Below are 26685 nucleotides of genomic sequence, written 5' to 3'. Positions count from 1 at the left end.
AGTCTGTGGCAGTCTAAAATAAAACTATTTGCGACTATCTAATGAGGAAGGGGCAAAATCAGGGTAATTTGCCAACTTTTAGTCTTTTAACAATTAATGGGACACTATGATAAATCTAACACAGGTTCACTTTGATAAAATAATCAAAGAAATTAATGAATAGTTAATTCCTGCTGATGATAAGATATCAATGCAATGTCAACTTTTTACTTGTCAAATGAAAGCAATAGCACGGAAATGCGGGACGGGAATGCAAAGTTCTGTTACGTGCACAGTTACGTGATCAGACGGAAGACACTCAACACGCTGTTTGGTTTAGTTAGAGCTGTCCATCCAAACAAAGAGCACCTTTTTCCTAACATCTTCAGCATCGCAAATGTCAATGTCAGTCTGGAGAGTCCACAGAGTACTTGAGTAGGTAGGTACTTGTCGGGTCACGCACGACCTTCTGACTTCTGCTATTATAGGTTTGTTTATTTTCCTGCTAGTGGCTTATGTGCAGATTATAATGTATGATGGTAATAATTATGTAGGTAGGTAATAAGTATGTCTTTTTGTATATTACCATCCGGTATCCAGGAAGCGATAAAATGTAGCAGCAAATGTGCAGTTTAGTTAATTATAAACACCGAGCATTAGTACTGAAAATACAATGGAACCAGAAGTCGTATCGTCATTTTTCTGTAATACTTTACAAGATAAAAGTTCTCCTGATATAAGCGAGGAATTTTTAAATTTAGCGGACGAATTAAACCTTTCCCTCGAACAGTTTGAAATTCCCAAAAAAGTAGAAGCCGTTTATAATCCTACAATATATGCGAGGGAAACATTTGAAATGTATGTGAAAAAATATTGCAACTCACCAAAACCTATTATTTACTTCGGTATGAATCCCGGACCTTATGGAATGTCTCAAACTGGAGTAAGGACCGTCTCAATTACCTATTCAATTTCTATAATAACTCTTCTCTAACTACAACAACTATGGCTACTTTTTAGTCTTGGTTGATTTTCAATTTGTGTAACTGTTATTTTACTAACAGGTACCATTTGGTGAAATAAATGCAGTGAGCAGTTGGCTGGGAATAACTGGACCTGTGAACAAACCACCTTCTGAAATTAAAGCTCGACCTGTATTGGGTTTTAAATGCACCAGATCTGAAGTAAGTTATAACAAGCCAACCCAGAACTCTATCTATCTTCTAAATAACTTCATGCTCGGCCTTTAATTTATTTTTTTCAGATCAGTGGTAAAAGATTTTGGGGCCTATTCAAAAATTTATGTGGAACACCAGACAATTTCTTTAAATCCAGTTTTGTGTACAATTACCTGCCCCAACAGTGGATGACAAAGTCAGGGTGCAATGTGACCCCTGGGGAGTTCAAAGTAAGATTTTTTTCAGCATTTGTTTTAACACATAATCCTAATAGTTAATCCTTATAGTATATTTGTTTAGTGTACAGAGTATAGACCCTAGACAAAATAAAATACCTAGGATATAATTTTGAAGAGGAAAAAAAAATACAACAAATTATTTAATCAATCCAATGGTTTATGCATTAATTTATGTATAAATAATTTGCAATAATTTATGCATAAATAAAAAGCACTGGTCACCCAGCTCCATCCAGTCAGAATGGAAGCCGATCCTAACATAGTTGTTAAAAGGCTTGGAAAATGATGATTATGTATAATTTCCAGAAAGGTGAAATACAAGAATTATACAACATATGTGACAGAGTCTTCAGTAAAGTTCTTGAACTGTACAAAGTTGAAAAAATTGTTGCTATTGGGAAATTCTGTGAGACAAGAGCCAAGGAAACATTGAAAAAATATCCTTCCTTGAAAACTATTCAGGTATGTAACTATGGAAATCAATAAATTATATTATTTGCATTCATGGTTAATTTATCGGCCATGCACTTAAAATACCTTTACTGTTGTTTCAGATCTTCTACTTACCACATCCCAGCCCAAGAGTTTTGCACAATAACAATTGGGATGAAACAGCAACTAAATTTCTTCAAGACAATAATTTCCTGCAATATTATGAGCATGCCTCTCACTAGCAGTTAAAGTAAGATTGTAATACTCAATATTCCTTAAGCATATTCCATTAGGGTTAAAGAAGCTCATAGAAATCAAGTCAATTTAAAAATGGGCGATTTTATGAAAAGAGCTCTAGAACTGGCATCAGAAGCTCTGGCCGCCCAAGAGGTACCAGTTGGCTGTGTATTTGTCATAGAATCGGATATTATTGCTGAATCTCGGAATAGTGTTAATGCTACTCACAATCCTACAAGACATGCTGAAATTAATTGTATTGATTATGTAATAGAATATTGTAAGGTCAACAATATTGACTACAGATTGTATTTTAAAAATGTAACTGTCTATGTTACAGTAGAACCTTGTATTATGTGTGCGGCTGCACTCAGCAACCTTGGTGTTAAAGAAGTTGTGTATGGATGTGCCAATGACAGGTTTGGTGGAAAAACTGTATTAGATATCAGTAATTTTTATGAACATAATTATAATCTGATTGGAAATTTAATGGCCAATGAAGCTATGGCTTTACTAAAACAATTCTATAAGGGTGCCAATCCCAATGCTCCCGAGTCAAAAGTGAAAAAAGAAAAAGGATAAGAAAGCCAGTTGTGAATTTTGTATATTACTAATGTTTGAGATGTATAATTTGTCAGTAATTTCAGAAGGGAAAACATTCCAGGGGAATAATTTATGAATGGGAATAACATTTTAAGATTTCGTAAGTCTTAGTAATCATAAATACTCAAGTTCTCAACTGAGCGACCAACCAACTTATATACTTGTAGTCTTTTAGTTGCCATATTATTTTTTTGAAGATTTTAAATAATTAGATTATATCTAGTAAGTTTATTGCATAGAATAAGCTCTCTCTATAATTTTATAAAGCACTTTACAAAGTTTATATAAATAAAATGATTAATAAAACCATTCAAATAACATAACTTATTTCTGTTACTTTAAGTAACAAATAAATATGTATGTCTCATTTAGTTTTATATCAATAACTATAGCCGTTTTCCCAAGGTTTCACCCGCATCTTGTGGGAACGACTGCCCATACTGGGATGAAATATAGCCTAGAATTTATCCATTGCAAACAAAGTTTTCCTCTTTATAATATATCAATAATGATGGTAATGAGACATAAACTGACATGCCAGCAAGTAATTCAGAATGTACTCTATGCCTGCATTACCACACTAATATTTAAAAACAGCAATTTTAATATCTGTTTTGTCCCAATATGTAGTTTGTATGGAAATATGATAGAATGATGCTATGATACCTACAGTACTAATCCAGAGCCTAAATCCAAGAAAAATCACTAACTTGATCAAAAATATTCTAATAATAGTTAGGTATTGTTTGGGGTCTTCATACAAAGGGTTCATTTCAAAGACATGAAAACATTTGACTTATTACTGTATTTAATGGCATAGCAGAAAATCATTACAATTCCTGTTAAAATAATAAAAATATATAAGTTTAGGCTTTAGAAATAATATAAAACTAATATCTAACTCTACAAAGTACTAGACGCGTTCATTTTGGTTTAAAACACAGAAAATTAACACCCTTAACAAGTCCAACAGCAACCATAAAATATAAGAATATATAATTGTACAAAATAAATGATTACTCACTACAACATTTTTCCTTAAAACTACAACCTTATTTATTATTATGTCCCACTGTATAAACATAAAAGTGAGATCTTTTTGCAAATAAAAACAATTTATTACATTATTTACTACTGATAAAATATCCACAAGGACATCACAGAATAATTTCACTAAATCTAAAATGAGATCTCACATTTACATTCCCACAGTGTCTTACAGGAAACAATGTTGGGTACTTGTACAGGATGGTGCTAGTTTATCAAGCAGGTCACTAAATGCATGTCATATAGAAATCATTCACTCTAAACACAAAACAAAGTCAGCATAAATTAGGAATAAGCAGGATAGAGATAAATACTGTCCCAACATTTTTACAGAACTTAACAATTACTACTTTACATATAATTATACTGATTTAATCATTTGAATCATGACAGCCATTAACCATTGGGTATGTGGCCCCTGAACCCTCAGTCTCTTCATTTTGGCCATTTACATGAACACAATTTTCATTATTTATGTTGTTTTCAACAATGTAGTCCAGAGCCACTGGCTCTGCTACAGGACTTGCACTTCTGCTGGAGCTGCTGTCACTATCTGATGAAGATGAACTGTCACTTTCAGAATCTGCACTTGATGAGTCCTGTGAATGCTGTCTTAAATGTTCATTTTCAAGCCTCAACTTTTCATTGTCCATCTGAAGTGATTGTATCTGTTCTTCTTGTTCTTTCACACGCTGCATTAATTCACTAAACGACTGGTCGTCCACTGCACTAGACCCAATGGAGGTGCCTGAAGTGTCTCTGTCTGTCAACATGCTGTCCCTATCAGTGAAGGAAGCATCTTTATCAGTGGCTGTGATGTCATTGTCTTCCTCAACACATTTCGTTTTAGAACGTTCCGTCCTTTTAACGAGATTCTCATATTTTGCTTCCAATAGAAGATATTCTTGAATAAGGTCATTCTTTGACATATTTGACAAACGTTCACTTTGCGCATCTTCATAAACACTTGAAAACTCCTTCGTTAAATATTCCTCTTCGTCTTCGGGTAGCGAAAAGAAATAGTTATCTTCTGAGTCTACGCTGAAGCTTGAATCACGGGTTCGTGCTGATGGTGTGCGTAAAATATATGAATTTTCAGGTTCTGGTTTATGTATCTCCATTAGAAATTGATTGTTATTAAACGGTGCTTGAGTTTTTGACAACACAATCTTCCGGAACCTGTTATTTCTGTTAGATTTCTCATTTTTCCTCCGATCCTGCCACGGTATTTTAGAAAATGGTTTCATTATTTTTCGTTTAGACTTCCCGCGCCTCCTTTTCTTTCTGACAAGTCCTTCAAATTGCGGTTTTGGAACTTCTACAGCAGATGGCGCTTCAACGTCAGCAGGTCGCGTCGAATCGCCATCTTTTATAGCGATGTTATTTCCGTCCATTTGCGATAAAAAAAATACACTTACTCAGTAAAAAGTAAAAAAAATATATAAAAAGATGAATAATCGCACAGTAATCACAATGTTTGAACCACTCAGGCTATTTGAAATCTTCATAAAAGCACATTGTACCACGGAGCACTGTACGGAAGACGCAATCCGCCATCTTTATTTATTTATTTATATTGTTACTTTTTTACTACTACTTGCTGTTGCTGACGTAGTTAGGGTTGCCTAATAATACGCAACCGATTACGTCGGTGCGCGGTGGTGTTGAGAACTTTAATGGTGATTCATGGAAAACAATATTGATTATATTGATATCGGATCCATACATAGATAATATTTAATAGTTACAAAATTAAATGTTCGAAAGAGTAGGCAAGGCAAGTGAACCAGCTGATCGACTCGAAGTAATGAACTTTAGTACTTATCACATTAATGCTTATTCTGGTTCCTAGTATAAAACCCTTAAGTACATTGGATTTTGATAATAATGCACATAAAATAAGCTTCTACAACAAAATGCTGCGAGGATATGACTGCAATGGAGATGACTAAGAATGCTTGCGATTCATTATCATTGAGTCTGTCATCACCACACAAACCCATCAAAGTCACGGTGCTTCGGAGGAGGGCACGTTAAGCTGTATTATCTTTTGTAGTCGTTACAGGTAGTCAGAAGCTAGTGAGTCTGACAACCACTCTTACCAAAGGGGTATTGGGTTGGCCGGGTTACTGGGTTGAAGAGGATAGGCAGTCGCTCATTGTTAAACACTGATATTCAGCTGCATTCACAATGAAAGCCGACCCCACATAATTGAGAATAGGCTCGCAAGAAGATAAGAGTCCTGTTTATTACCCGAATGTGGACTTGTCGTGATTTGTTTATCGAAAGATAGTTGAAATTGAAGCCCGGTCCTGGTTTCCTGGTCCTGGTCCGCGATTTTGGTTTTGATGAAAGCACATTTACTTAGGAATAACTAAGGAAGGATTTTTTTGTAAGATTCATGTTATCTTCAACCAAAACGTACGCAAAAATCCATCAAGAAAAAATGGTTGTGCTTTCATGTCACTAACGTGGAAATCCTCAAAACAAACAATTGCACAGTTGGCAATAACTCGAAAACAATAAAAATCACGGAACTTAAATGAAGGTATTTGTGTGTCCCTAGGCATGGGGGGCATGGGGAACCTAGGTTTTACGGCTTAACGTCACCTTTTGTAATGCGATGGGAAGGCGCGGAATAAGACTAAGTACCCTTATTAGTCGCGGCTGTTATCCGCATCTTTTTACAGCTTTACTCTGTAAAAAGATGCGGCATAAGTTAAAATACCGCAACCAATATTAATAACTTTAGGATATAAGTATTTATAGAATAACAAACCAACAGTAGATTTAGGACTAACACATTTTTATACTGTGGGCCTACTGGCTGACATTGACTAGCTAGAAATGTCTTGTCAACTTCAATCCCGACATTTGTTGACCAATTACCATTTTCCTTCGTTTATTAAGCACTAAAATTAAAAACATAATTAATTGATACATTTGTTGATCTAAAAACCTAATTAAAAAGATAATAGTAAATCTTTTAATTTAATACTCAAAGGTGTTTTGTTTTATTTTAAAATTATTGTAGTTCTTTTTTATTTATGGGAGGACTTTAGTGAAGACCAATGGCTGACGATATTGTATTTGAACTACTACACTCCGAAATAATAAACTATGCTCTTGAACAATCGAAGGATGCTAACAATGATAAAAAGGTACCTTTTTCCCTGCATACTTCCACAACATTTTCCATAATATGAATTGAGAGTATTTAAAACATTAACTTTGGTTTTAGGAGGTGGATCTATCAGTAGTAGAATATATCGGATTTGCAGCAGGATATAAAATAATGGAAAGATTAACTAGAGAATGGCCTAGGTTCAAAGATGAACTAGATACCATGAAGTTTATATGTACAGACTTTTGGACATGTATATATAAAAAACAAATAGACAATTTGCGAACAAACCATCAAGGCGTTTATGTGTTACAAGATAATGCATTCAGATTCCTTACAAACTTCTCTAATGGTCATCAGTATCTGGAATATGCTCCAAGAGTAAGTAGTGCTTTCAAAGTACAATTAAATGTTTTATGCGATTTTATGTTACTACTTAATTTTTGTTTTATAATGCAATTGATGGATTAGAAATTAGTGTTTGTACTTGTTTCAGTATGTAGCGTACACATGTGGATTAATCCGAGGAGGACTAGCTAACTTATGCATCAACAGTGTGGTCACTGCCGAAGTGCAGTCCATGCCATCATGTAAATTTCATATACATGTGCAGAGGACATGATATTACGCTCGGATATGCTATGTTGAAGTAAAATAGTTGACACAATGTCTCATAAAATGTTAAGATATGTCTACAATCATTATTTATGTTAGCAAAAATATCAAATTATAAATGTCTGTAACCGAAACATAACATTATGTATTAATGAAGAATAGTAATTTTACCTCTATTCATTGTTAAAATATTTAAAATACTTCATGATTAGTCATATTTTTGTCAGCAACCATGTTTAAAAGACATAGGTAGATAAATGTTTGAGCTTTTTATTAATTTAAGTTACATGCAACACAAATCTGTAAATAAACATATTCTACTCAAAAAAAAGGATTTTGGTCTTTCATTTTTATTTAAGTCTTCAAAAGAAAAAGCTGAATAAGGGTTTTTTAACTACTCTGAATACATTTGTTTAGAAAAGTACCGTCTTACCACAAAAACTTTTAAACATCAGTTTATGCCTTGTCTAAAAAAATGACAAATGATGTCGTTGACATATGGTTCATTTTGCAGCCAAATCTTTTTTAGACAAGCGTAAAACAGGGGTTTAAGTTTTTGTAGTAAGGCCAGTAGTGTCTAACAGTGATTATCAATCATTATTTATTTCTCATTATCATAACACATGTATTTGGTAGTTCAAGTTCCATTAAACATAGAGACCGGTGTCTGTAGTAGGTTTATCCTATATTACAGAACACCAGGCCTTCCCTCCGCTGGGACAAAAATCTAAACTATTGAGATCAGTTAATGAGAAAAATAATATTATGATTAAAGATGACTCCAAGATTCTAAAGGGCTCATATTTACTTATATATACTAAAATAATAAAGAGAAAACATCTTTTGTATCACAGTAAATGCTCCTAAATTGCTGAACCAATTTGAAATTCAATTCTTGTAGCTATTGAATTTCGAGTCCACACAACTACCAACATTCTACTAGGGGCAGATCTAGTCAATAAAAAATATTCGAAGATCTGAATTTACAACCTCCTTTTTTGGCAGTTGGCTAAGGCGATTATCACACTGCCCGCATGATGCAGCGTAGTGCGTGGATGCGTTTTTTTTCCGTTGTATGGAAATATCTCCTTTTGTATGGAAAACACGCATAGTCCAACACACTGAAAATGCATCCACGCGCGTTCATGCGGATCACGCACATACATGCGGAGAAACACGCACCCCCGCGCGTAGGTGCGGGGCGAGACGCAAGGTATGGCACACTGAATCCCGCAATGCCGCGCGTGATTTTGAATGGGCGTGACGTGTATATTTGAAAATGGAACTCGCTGTGCGTGAATTTACAAAACGCACCTACGCGCGTGAGTGCGTGAAAAACCCGCACGATGATGCAGATCTGCACTCCCGCAGGAACGCGCGTAGGTGCGTCGACACGCAAGATGCAGCGTGATGCGGGGCAGTGTGAAGATCACCTAAAGAGGTCCTCGGCACATCCATCCATTATGGCAAAAAATATTATGTTCATAAGAGCATTATAGAGGGCAGCATAAGAATAGTGCATAAGCAAGTAAGTGGGGGAGAACTGATGAGAGGGCAGTACTTGTGGACAGTACACAATAGAATTTAGAGGGAGAGTGCATAAGGGTTTAACATATGGGGTACTGAAAAAGAGGAAAGAAGACGTCCTAAGTAAATTAGGGTTGTGGGCATGACCTTTTCATACACATACTCTCAGATCAAAAAAATCTGAGCACATATTTATTATTAATAAGTAATGATAAAGTTTTGGTATAACCACGGCACACTAAAATAGAAGTGGGGGCAGGGAAAAACAAATGCCCAAACGATGCAATGTTTTAGATATTTTTTTATTCGATAAATTAAATTAGAAATTATCACTATGAATAATCGAACGAAATATGCACTTACACTGTATATGCGCGGGTACCAAGTTAAAAAGGCAATAAGCTGAATTAATTTTTTAAATCTTTTTGTTGCAAAATTATTTTTTTACAAGAAAGAACAATGTTTGTTGAAAACTTCGTTTTTTAACTAATTTTTTCACATTGGTATTGCCATAGCATAAAAGAAAAACTCTACGATTTAATCTGTGGTCAAAACTTTTAAAGAAACACGCAAACTTTTTGATTGGCGTTGGCGCTCTTTTGCTTCCTTTCCTTTCATTCGCTCTTTCAATTCAATTTACAGAAAATGGCTTCCGAAGAATTGGTGACTGAGCAATTTCAATTTTTCGGTTTAGATGTACATAAAGAAGTTATAAGTAAATGTAAGTACCTAAATCATTACGCGATAAGTAAATTAGTTATGTATAAATCTGTTCATCAACTTTATCAAAAGTTTTGGGACAAACTCTATGCCGCTTCAAAATGAATGTTCAAGGTTGTTTCATTATTCACTTCTTTTTCTAAGGCGTAAGTTTATGCGAAGAATTGAACATCGACGCTGAATCTTTCATAGAACAATGGATGGCCTTCAGTTTAAACCATCTAAACGGAGCAGCGCCGAATTTGGATAACTTGGATATATTTGTGAGAAAGGAATTTTCCAAGCGGTCGGCGAATCGCTTCAACGCTACCGCTAAAGAAAACGGACAAGTGGGTACCGGCACAAGTTTGACGGTTTACGGGGCGCCCGCTTCAGTTCAGTATCCTTTTAAAGCGCATGCTCCACGTGTTCATTATTTACCAAAGTATTTGTAACTTACCGTTGTAACTTGTCATATTACTTGCCGCCCGTGTAAGTAACGGCTTATTGCCGATTGTTTGTTTTTTAATGTTACGTTGATTATAATGAGTTGTGTTTCATCAACAATTTTGATCCTTAGCAGTGATACAGATCAGACAATGAAGTTCTATCAAATTATATGGCCACAACACCAAAGGTAATAATTATGTCTTGCTGAATGCTGACCTTTCGTTTTGAGTTGTTAGCACTTGATCAAAATTTATAACTTAACCCTAACACAGTAATCATAAAGTTTGTTCTGTTACATTGAGTAGGCGTCTGCGGTAGAAATGTACTTGGAAAACTTTTTTAAATGTTTGTAATCAAATCACAGAAGTTTTTTTTTATACTAAAACATTAGGTAGATGTTAATTTCTACAATGAAGAAAAGCTGGTATCACCTGCTTGCACCTAATGGGTATATGTCTAGTATCACAGTACAATATACCTGTGACTAGATCTACACTCATTGAGTGCTTGCATGGTAACTTCGGCAGAGAATGTTAACAGCGGGAAGAGTGAACTAACTTCTATATCGATTTTAATAAAAATAAGTATGGCAAATTGAGACTTGAACACTGGTAAATTAGTAATTTGTTTTCTAATGTCATAGATTTTTCGTTTAAGGTAGTTTTATATCCAATAATAACTTAAAAAATCTGTCCTGCACAATTTACAATTGTTTTTACTCAATTTTGCTTTTTGTTTGCCTGTACTGTCCAATTGTTATCTGTACAGGTATATAAAGTTTCTGTAAACTTGCATGTGCTGAAATAACTTGATGTTATTTGTGGGCGAGTTTGCCTCTGGTTCATGTTCACAACAAATCATGACTAGATCCATACTCGTCTGCAGCCATCAACTTAATCTGCTTCAACATTAACCTACTTCCGAAAAAGGAGGAGGTCCTCAATTCTTTAGTATCTTTGACAACATACCAACATGTCAATTTATTTGAACCAGGCGATTTGATAATAATGTGGTTATGATAACATTCATTATTTACTATTGTTATATCTTTATTTAATAATTTTCAGAGAGTTAAAGTTGAAATTGAATCTGCACCTAATCAGACAAATGACTTATGTCCTGCCACTTATTCACCAACAGTGTAAGTTCAAAAATATATATAAATATATATATAAACGACTTATTTTTATTTCCATTTATTTATTTTTAAACACATATTTTACATTTATATTTAATATTTAAAAATGTAAAATATATGTTTAAAAATAAATAAATGGAAATAAAAATAAGTTGTTTTATGTAAAAAAAGCAAAATCGTCATTTTGTTGGTTACGATAATATACGTAGGAGGTGTCGATATGTAGCTATATATTTTTTGCTTATCTTGGTTACAGAAATGTGTGTGGACTTTAGTTTGGTAATTAGGATTTGGAAAAGTGTTGGCTTCATCTAGTGATGAACACTTGATTTTGCCTATATTTTTATGTTACAAGATCTTACTCGCATCATAAGGGAACATGAAACAACTTGGTTATAAGAAGCTGCCAGTAGATAAGTTGTTAAATTAATAATTAAGAGCTTTTAAACATTTTTTTTCTCAAATTATAGGGCCGCACATATTTTTGTGCAACCAAGGTAATATATTTGTGCATTAGTGAATGTGCAAAATGAACACAAGTTTTTATTTCAGTGGTTCTGCAAAATATGCGTCTAGAACAAATGTAGGTGCTGTAGTGCACTCCTATGGTGATGAAAAGTTATTACAAAGTATTGCTGAGCCTTGTGGTCCTGATGATATTTTAAATTTGAAAATTACACAAGTAGCTAATGATGAAGGTGAAACATACACTAAGGCAATGTAAGTATACGGCACACAGTGCAGTAACACAGAGAAATATAAAAAAAAAAATTTGGAGATACAATTCTGGGCTTTGATTGATAGGAAGGAAATTATTCTCTGCCAAAGTTCAATAATCGCCGAAGCCTACTTCTACGTAAGGCTAAGGCAATGAAACTTAATGAAATTTATATAATTCTCAGTTTCTCCACTCCGCAGCCTAGCTCCGCTCCGGTGGACAGGCAGCCTTAGAGTCAGGCATCATGTGTCCATAGTTCTCATATCCAATCCATATTTGCTCAACATAATAGTTCCTTTGCATGTTTTGGAATAATCCTTGATAAGTGCCAAGTCCCAAGTGACCAAATTCTTGTGAGTAATTCAGCCTTGTAGCATCATGAAAATTGGCAGCTGTATGTAGTTCAATAACAGAATATGGTACTATCAAACTGATCTAATGTTGGGGGTCTGAAGATTATGGACTGGAGCATTTCTTAATTATTCATTATTCCGTGAAGTATTCTCCCTACGACCATACCCACTTTTTTATGTATCCTGTTTTAGTTCAGCTTCAGTAACTTTCACCAACTGACACCATCTTACCAATAAATAGTCATTTTTACATAAATATTTTCAAGATATCAATTGCCATTATAGTTTAAAATGTAATACTCCATTACAGGTTTGGCTTTGAACTGCTTCATGAGAAAGCTAGTACGTTCGATAACAACATTCGTTACTTATCTCAATGTATCATGAAGAAATGTGGAATCACTGAGGTTACATCAGTTAAGTGTAAAACACAGGTAGATAGAGCTGTAATATTCCCATAAACATATTTTAAAGTATCATATGGATTTGAAATAGAAATACTTTTTTACTTAAACTAAATTACAGGCAGAAGTATCGGTGGCCGGTCGTATCGAGTGTGACGCCGACGCAAGGCTGAACCCCAAGAGTGTCGTCCTACAGGGTACTTGGGACCAATCGCTCAGTCAAGCAGTGCCTGTGGATCTGGACGGGTCTGTATATCTACTATCACTAGCAAAAATATACTCAACAGTATATGTTAGCCTCATGCAAAAAGTCTTCTATACTGTAATTTTCTTGGGTCAAAATATACATGTTATTTGCGTTTTCATTCGGCAACAAAAACTATAAATTATTATTTTTGTGACAGTGTGAAGCAGTATTCTTTATTTCCTGGGCAGACCGTCGTGATGCGAGGTGTGAACACCCGGGGTGACACATTTGTGGCTCACGAGGTGTTTTGCGACGCATCGCCTCCAATAGCGGATCATAAAGCCGATATAATGAATACTTTAAAAGGTATGAAAAGAGAAATTATCTTGTATTATTTCCATTGATCCCTCGAGGGAAATAAAGACAATGGGACAGAAACTTTATACATGAGATATAATGTTAGACCACTTATGTTCTGAAACATTTCATTTCAAAATGTGTTCCAGGTAAATTGTCCTTAGTGATAGCAGCAGGACCCTACACCACATCAGACAACATGGCCTATGAGCCTTTAAAAGACTTAGTAACATACATAACTGCACACAGACCTCATCTAGTTATAATGACGGGACCATTTCTGGACAGTGAACATACCAAAGTCAAAGACAATACTATGGCCGAAACTTTTAAATCATTTTTTGACAAATTAATTGATAATTTAGGTGAACTAAGTAACACTAGGTAAGCCATAAGAAGCATTATATCTTCTGCAAAAGTTGAGGTAATAACGTTGGTATAGTATTTCAATGTTTATTTTCTTTCTAGCCCATACACAAAGATATACATAGTTGCAAGTAATAAAGACGCATTCCACGTGAACATCTACCCGACGCCAGCATACCCCAGTCGGCGGAAACATACAAATATACACTTCGTGCCTGATCCGTGCACATTCAATATCAATGGCATAGTCATTGGGGTTACTAGCACAGACATCCTCATGCACATCAGTCAAGAAGAGATTTCATCGTAAATATTCTTTTTTATTTTTCTTAATCATATTTTACTATTTGTAAGTTTTTCTAACATGTTTTTCGTATCGAATACAGTGGCATGAGTGGCGACAAATTATCACGGCTAGCAAGCCATATTCTGATGCAGCAGAGTTACTACCCGCTATGGCCGCCGGCACAGGGCATGGCAGTAGACGCTGCTCTATGGACTGCGCACGCGCAGATGTCATGCACACCACACATTTTAGTTCTGCCCTCTAACTTCAGATACTTTGTCAAGGTTTGTATTATTTGTCGAATGTTTTGTATTGGAAGAAGTTTCAAAGAAAATTAATTTAATGTATAATATAATTTTCCAGGATGTAAATGGCTGCGTTGTGGTGAATCCGGAACATTTATCAAAGGGAACAGGCGGGGGAACATTCGCTCGTCTACTGATAGCCAGTGACAACGAAGACAAAAAAATCTCGGCACAGATTGTACGAATTTAATTAGCTATATGCCAGTATTAAAAATTCCTCCACTTTATTTTTTTAGTTTTTTTTTGTTAATCTTAAAAAGTTGAGATTTTATACGAATGACGGACACAAAATAAAACCGCGACTAAAATCAAATCTATATACAACGTAAATGGGATCGTTGAGAGAGACTAAGCCTGATCCGCTTCGCAGGGACATCTGTATTCCCATTCGAGGTGAGTTTCCGACTGCTTTGCGTTCCCTAGCAGTCTCAGCTAAACGATACCTGGAAAAAAAGTATTGTTTATTAATTTCACGTCTGCTTTTTGGACTTCGCACTCCATCACCACTGAAATATACGGTTGTAATATTTACTTTCTCAAAGTCGTCAAAGGTTCTGTATTGGCGTCGCGAACTCCAGTCTCAGGATCGATGGTTGTCAAAACGCATCTGCAACAAATCAAGTCGAGAATTAGGGTCAATTCCCACTGAAAGAGCAGCGGCCGGCAGCGGCCGTAATTGCAAGGGATTGAGCGCGAGCGCGGCGGGCCGCGCGGCGCCGCACCGCGCCGCGCTCTTACATTTTCCGTGCTCTTACGGCCGCTGCCGGCCGCTGCTCTTTCAGTGGGAATTGACCCTTAATCAATAGGAAAACAAAAACACTTCTATTACAATCTTCAAAATTTTACCTCATGCAAGGCTTAATGACTTCGAAGACATTTTCGCCAATTTTGACGAACTTCCAATTGTCTTCGTCGTAAGGCTTCGCTCCGGCGAGTACGAAGTTAGGTCTGAAGTTGCATGGTGTGACATGAGAGCCTGTCAGGCGCGTGTTCAAGTCGTCCACCGATGCCTCGTTGATTAGGTTGTAAGACGTTTCATCAGGTAACGCTCCCTGAAAATTTTCAATATCTATATTAACTTCTACAAACATTTTATTTTTTATCTAACGGAAAAAATGAGCTATGTATTAATACTACCCTACAGACACTAGCTAGTACTTATATCATATTGTTTATTAATTTATGTTCCTCGAAAACCTTACTTACCGTATCTTTACTTGTGAATTTATAAACCTTAAAGGAAGCTCCGGCTCTGATATTACGACACTTTTTTGACGCATAATATACTAGTCTGTACTTCTGTGTGGTGCGATCGATCAACCTGTAAAATGTTTTAAAGTTACAATGGTAAGCTTTCTTTAGAAATAATATTATCAAATAGTGTTATTCAGAGCCATTATATACTAGTAATATTCCCGTCCGAACATTTGCAGCGCTGCTAGTAGAAAACCCCTTTAGATTTCAACTATTCGTCGTCTATGTAATTTTTATAGGTATATAGGCATCGATAACGCGTGATCGCAATTGATGTTATATAAGCCATGTTATGGTCATATAACTAACGATACCATAAGGAATAAGCATTCCAATAGTTTACCTGGATATCCATTCACTTGGTTCCCATCCGCAGTCGTAGACTGGTACGGGATCGCCCCATACTTTTGACGTTTTAGGTTCTTGAGTAGCCACGACCTGAAAGAAAATACCAAAATACCTAAGTAGGTACATTTAGTTTAGTTCGTACATAAATGTTAGAAATCCAGTGGACCTTAAAAAATCTGAATCGTTCTTAAAATTTTGTCTACAATAACGGAATGAAAATGATATATTCTGCGTCTTTAATTGCGTATTCTTTTACGTAAATATTACGAATATATTTTGTAAACGGGTTATTTTTTCTGCGCTGACGGTACTCCCATCACCGTTCGGTCATGCAATTAATCCAGGCTTAAATACTGTTATCTCTCTTTGATAGATAATAATTGCAGTATGTACCCAATTAATGTTCTCTTGATAATAAGTGCATCAACATTATGGCGAAAACAAATGATATCGTTATAAAAATATCTTTTGTTTTCGACTTGAGTCACCTGCCTCGGCTAAATTGATGCTAACATCCTCCATGTTGGGATGTTTTAGTGTGAGCACTGAACTCTTGACGGAAGGCTGGATGGCCAACATTTCAGGGAAAGCCCTGGCTGTTATGAAGTTGTTTTGATCATCGACCATCATCAGTACTCTGCAAAAAAAGCGCAGTGTTTCGTATCAACCTTGCAAGTATTCGATCATTAGATACGTCATAATCCAGGCGAATAATTGCTTACAAACCTGTCACGGAGCCAGCCATCTCTTAGCCCCATAGGCGTACATTCAGCTTGGTTCAATAAAACTGGTGCACAAGACTTCACCGGGTAAGCGTTCAGGGTCTTCAGAACTCCGACTTTCGTCCATGTTTCTGGTAGTTTTATTGGTTTGTCTTGATAGTTCTGGTAGAGGCGGTACGCGCAGTAAGCGCTACCCAGAACTCCTGCTGCCGTTATCGAGGCAGTCACATAAGTTGGAACTGGAACAAACCATTGGATAAATAGCTACATCAAACAAACTTAGGTAGGTACGTAGATCCTCCTACTGGCTTGAATGCACCAGTTAAATAGTAGGCGAGATGCAAGCGCATTCCCGCCTAGTAAACCAGATAAGCGGTGTCAGTCTCAACTAAAGGACAAAACACTACACCTCTTGTAAGTAGGTACGTACTACAAAATATTACCCTCCCCGTGACAAGATAACACAATTTTATTTAGGGTTTAAAGATGAGTCGTTGAGAAGATATATTGTATTGCGTAGGTATCCATGGCCGTTTAATAGTCATTAAGATTAGAGAGGTCAGTAAGTCGCTCAATTATGTGATCTGGCTAATTCATCGCGATAAATATAGTAAGTGCTATCAGGGTTCCCAAAGAAAATTTTGAGTAAGCACTCATATGGATTCATTTTATCTGTCCGTTCGTCTTGATGACAGTCCCATATTTCAGAAAAAAGTCATCGATATAAATAAGAAGAACTCGCTTATCATGCGGTAAGATATTATAATATTATTTTTATTTTTGTTTCTTAGGTCAATTGTCATGTACCTATGCGCCTCTTCTTTACTAAACTCTTTTTTTTGTTCAAACCAATAAAGTTAACTTCTTTATTTATTAAAAAAAGAAAATAACTTTCTACCTTGTGATAAGAGTTTAATCGTCACTTAACCTAAAAATAGATATTAGGTGTTTTTGTTATTGCCTGTATCGTATACCTACTCTGCTTAGGTATTGCAAATAACAAAGTAAATATATATGTGTCTTTATATTTATATTGTTAATAAGTACTCAGCCAAGTGAAGAAGTTACCGTGATAATAATAATTGATATGTCAGAAAAGTGTTAACAGCTTAAATTAACTTAACGCAAAGTTAAAGGTAGGCAGGACAATTTATTAACTTTTTAAGTTAGCATACCTACTTTTCTATGTAAGCGTCACAAATTAATGACAAAATATTCAAATTCCTTATCCTACTATTGTTAATTAGCGAATCGCATAAAAAATTGCCACTAACAACAATAAATTTTCGAGTCCATAAACTTTAAACAGATGCGTTCATATTATAATATTACGCAAGTTAACATTTTTTCGTATATTTTGGACTAGCCAAACTTGTCTGAATATAAATAACGAGTCAAAAGGTGGTCAATTTAATGTAGATAAATAAATATTTGTTGTTTATCAATAACCCAGTGAATACGGTGCTTTTATAGATAACAAGCACAGGCAGGAATGTTTTAAGCAATTTGATTAAGAATAATATGACCTTACCGTTATTAGACATATTTCAGAAAATATGTTGTGAAATTTTCACACGTTATGACGCAAAAGTCTGTCGCGGTCGCGCGATGCAATGGTACTAGCAAAGCTAGCTAGTTTTATAATACACTGGTAGACTTGGTTGGTATGGTGAACGAACGAATGTAGTCACAAGTCACGCTGTCAGCTGTCGCGGCGCCGCGCCGGGCGCTCTCGGTGTTCACTCTTCGTTTGTTGTCATCGGCGCGGGACGGGACAGGGAAAGCTTCGCTTTTCTGCTAAGTATATTCAGTCAACGAAAATAAAACAATCCCGATCGTCAATTTTTATTTAATCTCCCTTGAACTTTACCTTAAAACATTGAGAATTGGCACTGGAGATTAACTTAAAGTATAAAAATGAAAAATTAAGCGGCATAAATTGGATCGTTGACTGAGACTAATCCGCCTGGTCCGCTTCGTAGCGTCATCTGTAATCCCATACGTGGGGCATTTCCTGCCGCTTTGCGCTCAGCTGGAGTGGCAGCTAGACGATACCTAGGACACAAAATCAGCATAATCATTTTGGAATTGTCTAACAGCTTTATTGTGAGCAGTGCCCTTGCAGGTACATAAAGAGGTACTGTCGTTTATGTAAGTACTAGGTATAAATGCCCCGTTGATAGCAATTGGTGGTCGCCAATGCTTTGTGGGTTTAAGAAAATTTCTCAAAGCAGCCCGCGGAGTCTGGAAGTTGAAGGTATTATCTACCACCTACCTAGTAAGGAATGTACAGCCGGCGTACTTGTAATTCCACACCAGCGGGCCTAGCATGACCGCCATAGAAACAGCTTTTGTCTACCGGAGAATCGACAAAATGACAGATCGAAGAAAGATTTCTATCGATCCGAGCATGGCGATGTTTGACATCGAGAAAAGAAATGTTTCTTTTCTTCATCGACATGTGTCTATCGCGTCGAGCATGACGACTATATTTTCTCTACTTTTGACATAGCTATAGCTTTAGCTGGCTATATCTATGTATTCAACTAAAATCTTAAATGTCTAATCGAAAACTTACTTTCTTAAAGTTGTCAGAGGTTCTACTTTGGGGTCACGGATTCCGGTTTCTGGGTCGATAGTAGTCAAAAGGCATCTGAAAGTAAAGTCACGTAATCGTCAAAAAAAATTACTTAAGTCTTTGATATCAAAAACCCGAAATTTGTCTACTCTCCTCCCTTATACCCACACTTATACCTAAGCGTTCTTTTTCACTAGTCTACGGACCCAATAAAACACCAAATTTTGAGCGTTTTTGATAAAATAAGATAGAAAATCTTACCTCATACAAGGCTTTATGACTTCAAAAACATTTTCGCCGATTTTGACAAACTTCCAGTTGTCTTCGTCATAGGGCTTTGCACCAGTGAGCAAGAAATTTGCTCTGAAGTGTTCCGACGTGATGCGAGTGTTCTCCACGCGACTGTCCAGATCTTCCACCGATGCTTCGTTGATGAGGTGGTAGGATGCCTCGTCTGGGAAAGCACCCTAGAACATTTTTAATTTTGTTCATTATCATCTCGGCCGAAAAACGTCCTTTGTTGGACATAATTTCCAATATAATCAGTTGGAATATGCAGGTAGGTACCTATCCTTATTTATATTGCTGCGTCTTTTAATGTGCTGTAGTTAAGAGCTTCAGATTCTTAGGGTACTTTTGGGATTAGTACAGTAAGAAAAAACCCTATTCTATTACCTATTCAAACTTCACTTTCGTACTATATTTTAGGGTGCTACCATACCTACAACAAACTTTGGAGCCCTTCATGTGCGAGTCCTACTCGCACTTGGTTAGTTTTTGTCTCTAGTCAGATATGTACCTACTTTTAACTTTTTATTTATATTTTCATGCGATTACTTACCGTATCATTCTTTCCAAATTTGTAGTACTTATCAGCATTGACCACCATTTTACGACAATTTTCAGATGCATAATATACAAGGCTGTATTTTTCATTGCGATTAATCAGTCTGAAAAACAAATAATTGATTAAATTCTTGGAATTTATCTTGATTTTAAACTTGGTTATTTTGAGCTCTAGGAACACAAACTTGTAATAAGTAGGTAAGTCTACCAGTGTTCTGTTTACGATAAGAAGTAATTTTGATAAACTATATTATCGTCTGCGACATATACTTGTGTGCTTATTTATAGATTCGCAGTCATGTGAAATTACGTAAAATGCAATGTTAACTTCATCATAAAGTGTTTAGAAAAATAATGTAGTGGCACCGCGTGGCAGTTGAATTTGAATGGCTTTGATCAGACAAAAGGCTAGATGTTCATTAAATGGCTGTTTAACCAGAGGCTCATTCTATCTCATGTAATAATGTGACGATTGGATAACAATTGAATCTTACTAGCAGTCTTAACCTTAGCGGGCATTCTGCTACTACTATAAGACCAATCGTAATCCAAAGACATTTCATTGGTTTGCAATTGGTCTGCTATTTGGTTTATCTACACTTCTACAGGGTAGTCTGCTCTACAATCATATTGCAATCGTAAATCATTTGCAGACAATATGATTAATTACTGAATCACAAAATGGAATAAAAACGTTTATATAAAAGAAAACATAGCGGAATGCCACATACGCTTCAATCGTAATTGAGCCGTGGTTGTATCTCAGTTGGATGTCAATCGTATGTCGCTTAAGTAAAATTACATTACATTAGGTACCTAATGTTAAGAAATTGAAACAGTCCGACTTACTTAGTGAACCATTCACTGACTTCCCGGCCACAGTGGTAGACAGGTACTGGGTCACCCCATACTACAGCTTTAGTACGCTTCTGTGTAGCCACCACCTGAAATTTATATATAAACAGATGAATAGTTAAATATATAATGATGAAATTAAAAATATAAGAGATTTACCATTTACCTAACATACATTTGTAAAATAGTTATGTAAGGACGATTTATCTGTCCCTATTTATGAAAGACCCTCGACTTAACGATTGTATCTGTCTCATTTTTCAGTCATCTTTAGTAATAAGTCTAGATAAGGTGATAGATAATGTTAGGTACGTTAGATATAACTACAGCCGAAAACAAAATGTTATCGTAAATACATACCTATCTTGTGTTTTTAGCTTGTCACAACAAATCATAACCTACCTCGGCGAGATTAACGCTAACTGGCTCCATGTTTGCACATTTGAGGGTGAGAACCGAACTCTTGAAAGTAGGTACCACACCAAACAGTTCTGGATAAACTCTGGCTGTTATAAAATTGTTTTTCTCATCGACAACCATCAGTACTCTGTAAATAAATAAACAAAATGATTACAGTCATGTTATTTATACACTACCTATATCACTGGCTTCAGTGTTATAGGGAGGAACTATCCACAATATCGGCGAATTCGGGTCAAATGTTTTGCTGCTAGGTGGGACCTAAGTCTTACGCAAAATTGCTTATTTAAAGCATGGGAGGCTTATTACGTTATTATTTCCGGATTCTTATTATTCTTTACCAACCTGTCACGGAGCCAGCCATCTTTCAGCCCCAGAAGAGTGCATTCAGCCTGGTTCAACAAAATAGGTGCACATGACTTTATCGGGAACACGCTGAGCGTTTTCAGAACTCCGACTTGCGTCCATGTTTCTGGTAGTTTCGTTGGTTTGTCCTGATAGTTCTGGTACAGGCGGTACGCGCAGTAAGCGCTTCCCAGCACTCCTGCTGCCGTTATAGAGGCAGTCACATAAGTTGACACTGGAACAAGCATTTGGATAAACATTATCTAACTTGTGCGAGACTTCTCATCTTGTTTTAAATTTAATTTTAGAATCTTAATCTTATCGACTTCCTATAAATGCTGATTAAAATGTTATTTTGAGACGATCCATTTTTTCAACAAATATCTACAGTGTTAGATAATTTCATATTAAAACACTGAAAGTTCTAGAATTGCTCACAACGACTACTAGTGAAAATAACACCAGCAATATTCATTAATTGATATCAGCCTATCGCCATAAAATAAATAACTGTGATATCGCCCAGCCACTTAGGAGAGAACATTAATTTTGAAAGCACACAGTAACTAGGTAACTTTGATTGAATATTATGGGACTAGGATGAAGTTAGACTAATGAATGTACCTACATATAATTTTATAGGTACATGTGAAAAGGAAATGTCGAAAATTATCGCAGAGTCCTATTAACCACCCATAAAATACTTGGCATCAACCTACTTACTACCTAGTTTGCTTGCTGGGAGTACATTAATTGCGTTATTGTGGGTATGAAATTATGAGGACTATGGCAAGCAAAAGCAAGCAAAGCAACAAAACTGCGCAACATCTATGCGCACTTACTGGGGCCCGATTCTCCTAAGTTAATATTGTCAAAATCGAATCGAATATGATCGCAATAGCAGGGCCCCGATTCTCCTAATTTTACTTAAGCGTCATACGATTCACGTTCGACTCGATTCGACTGAGATCCAATCCCGACTCGATTACGATTGAAGCGTATGTGGCATTCCGCTATTTTTTCTTTGAAATAAACATTTTTATCCTTTTCTGTCATTCAATAATGAATCATTTTGTCTGCAAATGATTTACGATTGCAAAATGATTGTACAGCAAACTACCGTATAGACCAAAATCACCAAAATAGCAGACCAATCGCACACCAATCAAATGTCAATCGAATACGATCAGGCCCGCCGTAAGCGGGCGTGCAGCGCGTGCACAGCACGCGGGCGGCACGTCCTGGGGGGCGGCAAATCTAGCGAGTTATCACGTAATATTTAAAAAATACAATATCTTTTTACTAATGATTTGATTTCAATATTTCCGAACACAGCAATAGCGCTAAGAATATTACTTATACTGCCGGTTTCAGTTAGGTACATCTGTTGAAAGGACATTTTCAAAATCAAAGATTCTTAAAAACGATTTAAGATCAACCAGTGGCGTAGCGTGGGGCAAATGCTATTTAGGGGGCGGCACAATTAAACCAATAAAATTTCGGAAAAAGCCGCCCTAGTTTTGGTCGTCTCCTATCAATTTTGACTGTTTCACCCTTTGCATCCCCAAAAAAATTCGCGCTCGCTGCGCTCGCGGCTCCATGTCAGATATCGCATTTTATCTTTGTTTAATTGTTGAGGCATTCAATTCCGAATAAACATTTTTCGCGCACGTCCGTTATGGCTTTTTATGATATGTTCACTTCATGAAAACTCTAAGGAAAAAATCGCGCTCGCTTCGCTCGCGGCTTTTGCACTTCACTTCTGTGCATATCTTACTTTTTGACTTTGCTTTGTTAATTTACAGTGATTTTTATTTGTTTTGTGTCCTTTAAAAATAAAAACTTCGCGCTCGCTCCGCTCGCGCTTCCTTACATATGGCATGTGTCTTATAATTTTTCAACGGGAAACCAACCAAATAACGTATTTTACTGACTTTAAACATTGTTATAGATATTTAAGTGCGTTAGTTTAAGTTAATCACAATCTTTCAATACATAGAGGTCACTTGGGTAATGATTGCACTGCATTGATGCCCTAAGCAATTGCTTAGTTTGCTTATGGGCTAACCCAGGACTGCTTAGGGCTTAGGTTACTCTGAACATTTCAAGTAAATAAAAAGTTATGTGTAATGTATGTTATGTATTGCAATAGTTATTTATCCAAAAGTAGGTGGGTTTTCTGCAATCAGAGCGGTGCATGTACATATTTTTTTCTGTTGGACAAGTAAGATGGATATGAATGAGCGGGGGGTCCGGACCCCCGGGATCCGCCCCCCCCCCCCCTTATATATTTTTTGACAAAACGTATGTAGTCGTAGGGCGGCATAGTCAGTTTTGCACGCGGGCGAACAAACAGCTAGCGGCGGGCCTGAATACGATTGGTCTTTTTAACCGACTTCAAAAAAGGTGGTTCTCAATTCGACCGTTTTTTTTTTTTTTTTTTTTTTTTTTTGTATGTTTGTTACGCGATTACTCCGCCAGTTATTAATCGATTTTGATGATTCTTTTTTTGTTTGATAGGATATACTCCCGAGGTGGTCCCATAGTCATCAGGTCAGGATCTGATGATGGAAACCCTGAGAAATCGAGGGCAACCTTCGAAAGTTGTAGGCATACATAGGGTAAAAACTTGACACTCAGGTGTACGCCTAAAAGCACTATTCAACTGTGAAGATTTGGAGCTGATCTGATGATGGAAACCAGAGAGGGTCGAGGGAACTCGACAACTGAATATGTGAACTACCTCGTGTTTGGGCTTAAATTATTTGTATTGACAAGACCATTGCAACAGTGAAGGTTTGGAGCTGACCTGATGATGGAGACCAGAGAAAGTAAGTCGAGGGAACTCGACAACTGAATATGTAAAATACCTCGTATTTGGACTTATATTCTTTGTATTGATGAGAACTTCTCACTTGTATGGATAGTGACAACTATTCGTATCACTGAAAAGCTTTAAATAAAAAACTTTTTTACAAAAAAATTAAACCGACTTCCCAAAACACTAAAAAGCAAAAAAAAATCTATTTTTAGGTGCATCGGCCTAGAAGTCGGTGGCAAAATTAACTTAGTAACATCCATTAGACACCGACTTCTAGGCCGATGCACCTAAAAATAGATTTTTTTTTGCTTTTTAGTGTTTTGGGAAGTCGGTTTTATTAGTAGCAGAATGCCCGATATGGTTAAAACTGCTATTGCGATCATATTCGATTCGATTTCTATTCGATTTTGACAATATTAACTTAGGAGAATCGGGCCCCTGTAAGGTCAATGTAAGTCCTCAATACAAATTATTCGACCCAATTCATTTGTTAGTGCCATCTATTGCGGATTGCAATTACCGATCCATCCGTTGTTTTGCGATTATGGACTGAAATTTGACATTAATTATGTTCAATCTCTAATCTAAAAACAAGGGACAGGTTATTTTAATCCGCAACTAGCTTTGTTGTTTCGTATTGTTAAAAAATATATTTCATTGCCTTGAAATCAGATGACTTTGATTAGGCAGGCAGTAGGTGCATATCCTAATTTTAGAATTATGATTACGTAATTCGCTTGTTGTGACTAAATTGGTAGATAAGTTAGCAACTTTCTTACGAAATATGTCGATGTAAACAGCTCGATTCATAACCCATGTTGATAACCTATCAAAAATAAAGACGGTTGCACTACTGGGTTCAATATCGTAAGTACCTAGGTACTAATTGATATTTTAACAATGTATGGATACGGAATTATAGGTCAATATCAGGCTTTTAGACGCTCGAGTAGAATTAGTAGTACCTAAAGTAGGTAGGTAGGTACTTACCTGTAATTATTAATCTAACAAGCAAATAAAAAATAAAAATATCACCTTACGGGTATTTTATTCCTGTCAACTGTATTTCCTAAAAAAAATATTTGTAGTGATGAAATAAATCATTTAAAAATATATAATTCATTTATTATTAAGCGTATTTAAAAACCGCTCATAAGTTTTAAGACTCAAGTTTTAAACTTTAAAAAAATATCAAATTCGGTCCGAATTTTGAATATTTTAAGGATAGAAACTTATCATCTGGGAAAATTTTAACTGTTCAACCATACGGGTCCATGCGATAGCTTGGCGACAGACGGAAAGCGAAGTTTTAGTGGTAAAATTCCGTTCTTCGATCTGATAGAAAGTTGTATTAAAATTACGGATGATTGAGTATCTACTTAGCTATTTTTATCCGGGTGCGGAGTGTAGTTCAGGACGAGGGTAAAACTTTGAGAAATTATATACTAGTGCCTAGTGTTACTACACGAGTATTACAAGTCGGACTTGTTATTGCGACGTAGATGGTGTTAATTTAGTTAGCTCACAACACCTTAGTTCCTAGTGTGTAGCTAAACGCATTACTTACATATTTTAATTAATGTGTAGCACCTTAACTGGGTACCAGATTACCTATGATGCCCAATGTAAGAATATTATCTCTATTTACTGAGAGTTAGGTACACTTATTCTCTTAACTCGTACACAAACACAGGCGAAAGATATACAGTGTAAATACTTATTTTAATTACACCTAGCAGTTTTACCAATAACTGGACCCTAAATTTAGTCATTTCCGACTCACACCGTAAGTTATAATAACTTATATTATTAGTTAAATGTTGTTTATATCTTCTTACCGTTACTGGACATCTTGATTGAAATATGAATGGAAAATTCGGGTGTCACACGATGTTCTCAATGAAATACTGTCTGGCGAGGCCGCGCTTTGCAATGTTACTGTTAGTAGGTACTATTGTAGTAAAGATAATACTCATGAATGCAGTCTCGAGTGTGGCGTCTGCGTTCATCGTTGCCTATTTATGTTTACGATGAGATTAGAATATGTTAGGTATACTTGCTGTCTGTCAATTTTATCTATTATCCGACAACGGAAAAGTGGGCAACAGAAAGTTTTATGCTAATAATATATTTTGACCGACTATAAATCTTAAAGCGGTTGATCCGTGGATGCAGGGGCCCGATTCTCCTAATTTTACTTAAGCGACATACGATTCACGTTCGACTCGGTTCGACTGAGATCCAATCCCGAC

General features: G+C 36.1%; 6 protein-coding genes across 6 annotated transcripts; 3 read left to right on the top strand and 3 right to left on the bottom strand.

Moving 5' to 3' along the window:
* The first annotated feature begins 561 nt into the window (after positions 1-561).
* On the top strand, positions 562-3694 carry LOC124640037 (single-strand selective monofunctional uracil DNA glycosylase). The gene is made up of 5 exons (XM_047177622.1): positions 562-922; positions 1044-1163; positions 1244-1387; positions 1703-1858; positions 1951-3694. Exons 1-5 carry the CDS (start codon positions 653-655, stop codon positions 2068-2070), a joined length of 810 nt encoding a protein of 269 aa, XP_047033578.1. The 5' UTR covers positions 562-652; the 3' UTR covers positions 2071-3694.
* On the bottom strand, positions 3455-5358 carry LOC124640036 (protein HEXIM1). Its single transcript, XM_047177621.1, has one exon. The coding sequence runs from the start codon at positions 5107-5109 to the stop codon at positions 4087-4089; it is 1023 nt and encodes a 340-aa protein (XP_047033577.1). The 5' UTR covers positions 5110-5358; the 3' UTR covers positions 3455-4086.
* Positions 5359-6571: 1213 nt separating this feature from the next.
* On the top strand, positions 6572-7788 carry LOC124640038 (trafficking protein particle complex subunit 6b). Its single transcript, XM_047177623.1, has 3 exons — positions 6572-6876; positions 6957-7220; positions 7336-7788. The coding sequence occupies exons 1-3, from the start codon at positions 6787-6789 to the stop codon at positions 7459-7461; spliced, it is 480 nt and encodes a 159-aa protein (XP_047033579.1). The 5' UTR covers positions 6572-6786; the 3' UTR covers positions 7462-7788.
* A 1759-nt stretch (positions 7789-9547) lies between these two features.
* On the top strand, positions 9548-14471 carry LOC124640043 (DNA polymerase alpha subunit B). Its single transcript, XM_047177627.1, has 12 exons — positions 9548-9702; positions 9846-10080; positions 10272-10317; positions 11198-11271; positions 11821-11988; positions 12650-12773; positions 12865-12989; positions 13148-13296; positions 13437-13671; positions 13756-13959; positions 14040-14223; positions 14303-14471. Exons 1-12 carry the CDS (start codon positions 9627-9629, stop codon positions 14432-14434), a joined length of 1752 nt encoding a protein of 583 aa, XP_047033583.1. The 5' UTR covers positions 9548-9626; the 3' UTR covers positions 14435-14471.
* On the bottom strand, positions 14416-18254 carry LOC124640044 (mitochondrial amidoxime-reducing component 1-like). The gene is made up of 8 exons (XM_047177628.1): positions 18100-18254; positions 16573-16807; positions 16339-16483; positions 15842-15936; positions 15451-15565; positions 15091-15296; positions 14777-14851; positions 14416-14687 (listed from the first exon to the last, which is right to left on the bottom strand). The coding sequence occupies exons 1-8, from the start codon at positions 18110-18112 to the stop codon at positions 14513-14515; spliced, it is 1059 nt and encodes a 352-aa protein (XP_047033584.1). The 5' UTR covers positions 18113-18254; the 3' UTR covers positions 14416-14512.
* A 148-nt stretch (positions 18255-18402) lies between these two features.
* Positions 18403-26458, bottom strand: LOC124640045 (mitochondrial amidoxime reducing component 2-like). The gene is made up of 8 exons (XM_047177630.1): positions 26272-26458; positions 21613-21847; positions 21250-21394; positions 20842-20936; positions 19988-20096; positions 19408-19613; positions 19147-19221; positions 18403-18623 (listed from the first exon to the last, which is right to left on the bottom strand). Exons 1-8 carry the CDS (start codon positions 26282-26284, stop codon positions 18494-18496), a joined length of 1008 nt encoding a protein of 335 aa, XP_047033586.1. The 5' UTR covers positions 26285-26458; the 3' UTR covers positions 18403-18493.
* Between the last annotated feature and the right edge of the window lie 227 nt (positions 26459-26685).

The sequence above is a fragment of the Helicoverpa zea genome, chromosome 20 (genome assembly GCF_022581195.2).
Source record: "Helicoverpa zea isolate HzStark_Cry1AcR chromosome 20, ilHelZeax1.1, whole genome shotgun sequence".
NCBI lineage: Eukaryota > Metazoa > Arthropoda > Insecta > Lepidoptera > Noctuidae > Helicoverpa > Helicoverpa zea.
The sequence above is the reverse complement of the archived record's forward strand: the minus strand, read 5'-3'. Positions and strand labels throughout refer to the sequence as shown.

Coding starts and splice junctions, on each gene's coding strand:
- LOC124640044 (XM_047177628.1), bottom strand. Junction 15,566..15,841: donor CCAAGTGAATGGATATCCAG/GTAAACTATTGG, acceptor AACATTTTACAG/GTTGATCGATCGCACCACAC. Junction 14,688..14,776: donor CCTTTGACGACTTTGAGAAA/GTAAATATTACA, acceptor CTTTTTTTCCAG/GTATCGTTTAGCTGAGACTG.
- LOC124640043 (XM_047177627.1), top strand. CDS start 9,627: ATGGCTTCCGAAGAATTGGTGACTGAGCAATTTCAATTTTTCGGTTTA. Junction 10,081..10,271: donor GGGGCGCCCGCTTCAGTTCA/GTATCCTTTTAA, acceptor GCAGTGATACAG/ATCAGACAATGAAGTTCTAT. Junction 12,990..13,147: donor GTGCCTGTGGATCTGGACGG/GTCTGTATATCT, acceptor TTTTTGTGACAG/TGTGAAGCAGTATTCTTTAT.
- LOC124640038 (XM_047177623.1), top strand. CDS start 6,787: ATGGCTGACGATATTGTATTTGAACTACTACACTCCGAAATAATAAAC. Junction 6,877..6,956: donor ATGCTAACAATGATAAAAAG/GTACCTTTTTCC, acceptor CTTTGGTTTTAG/GAGGTGGATCTATCAGTAGT. Junction 7,221..7,335: donor ATCTGGAATATGCTCCAAGA/GTAAGTAGTGCT, acceptor TACTTGTTTCAG/TATGTAGCGTACACATGTGG.
- LOC124640036 (XM_047177621.1), bottom strand. CDS start 5,109: ATGGACGGAAATAACATCGCTATAAAAGATGGCGATTCGACGCGACCT.
- LOC124640037 (XM_047177622.1), top strand. CDS start 653: ATGGAACCAGAAGTCGTATCGTCATTTTTCTGTAATACTTTACAAGAT. Junction 923..1,043: donor ATGGAATGTCTCAAACTGGA/GTAAGGACCGTC, acceptor TTTTACTAACAG/GTACCATTTGGTGAAATAAA. Junction 1,164..1,243: donor TTAAATGCACCAGATCTGAA/GTAAGTTATAAC, acceptor TATTTTTTTCAG/ATCAGTGGTAAAAGATTTTG.
- LOC124640045 (XM_047177630.1), bottom strand. Junction 21,395..21,612: donor GATGGCTGGCTCCGTGACAG/GTTGGTAAAGAA, acceptor ATTTATTTACAG/AGTACTGATGGTTGTCGATG. Junction 18,624..19,146: donor CCTCTGACAACTTTAAGAAA/GTAAGTTTTCGA, acceptor TTTGTGTCCTAG/GTATCGTCTAGCTGCCACTC.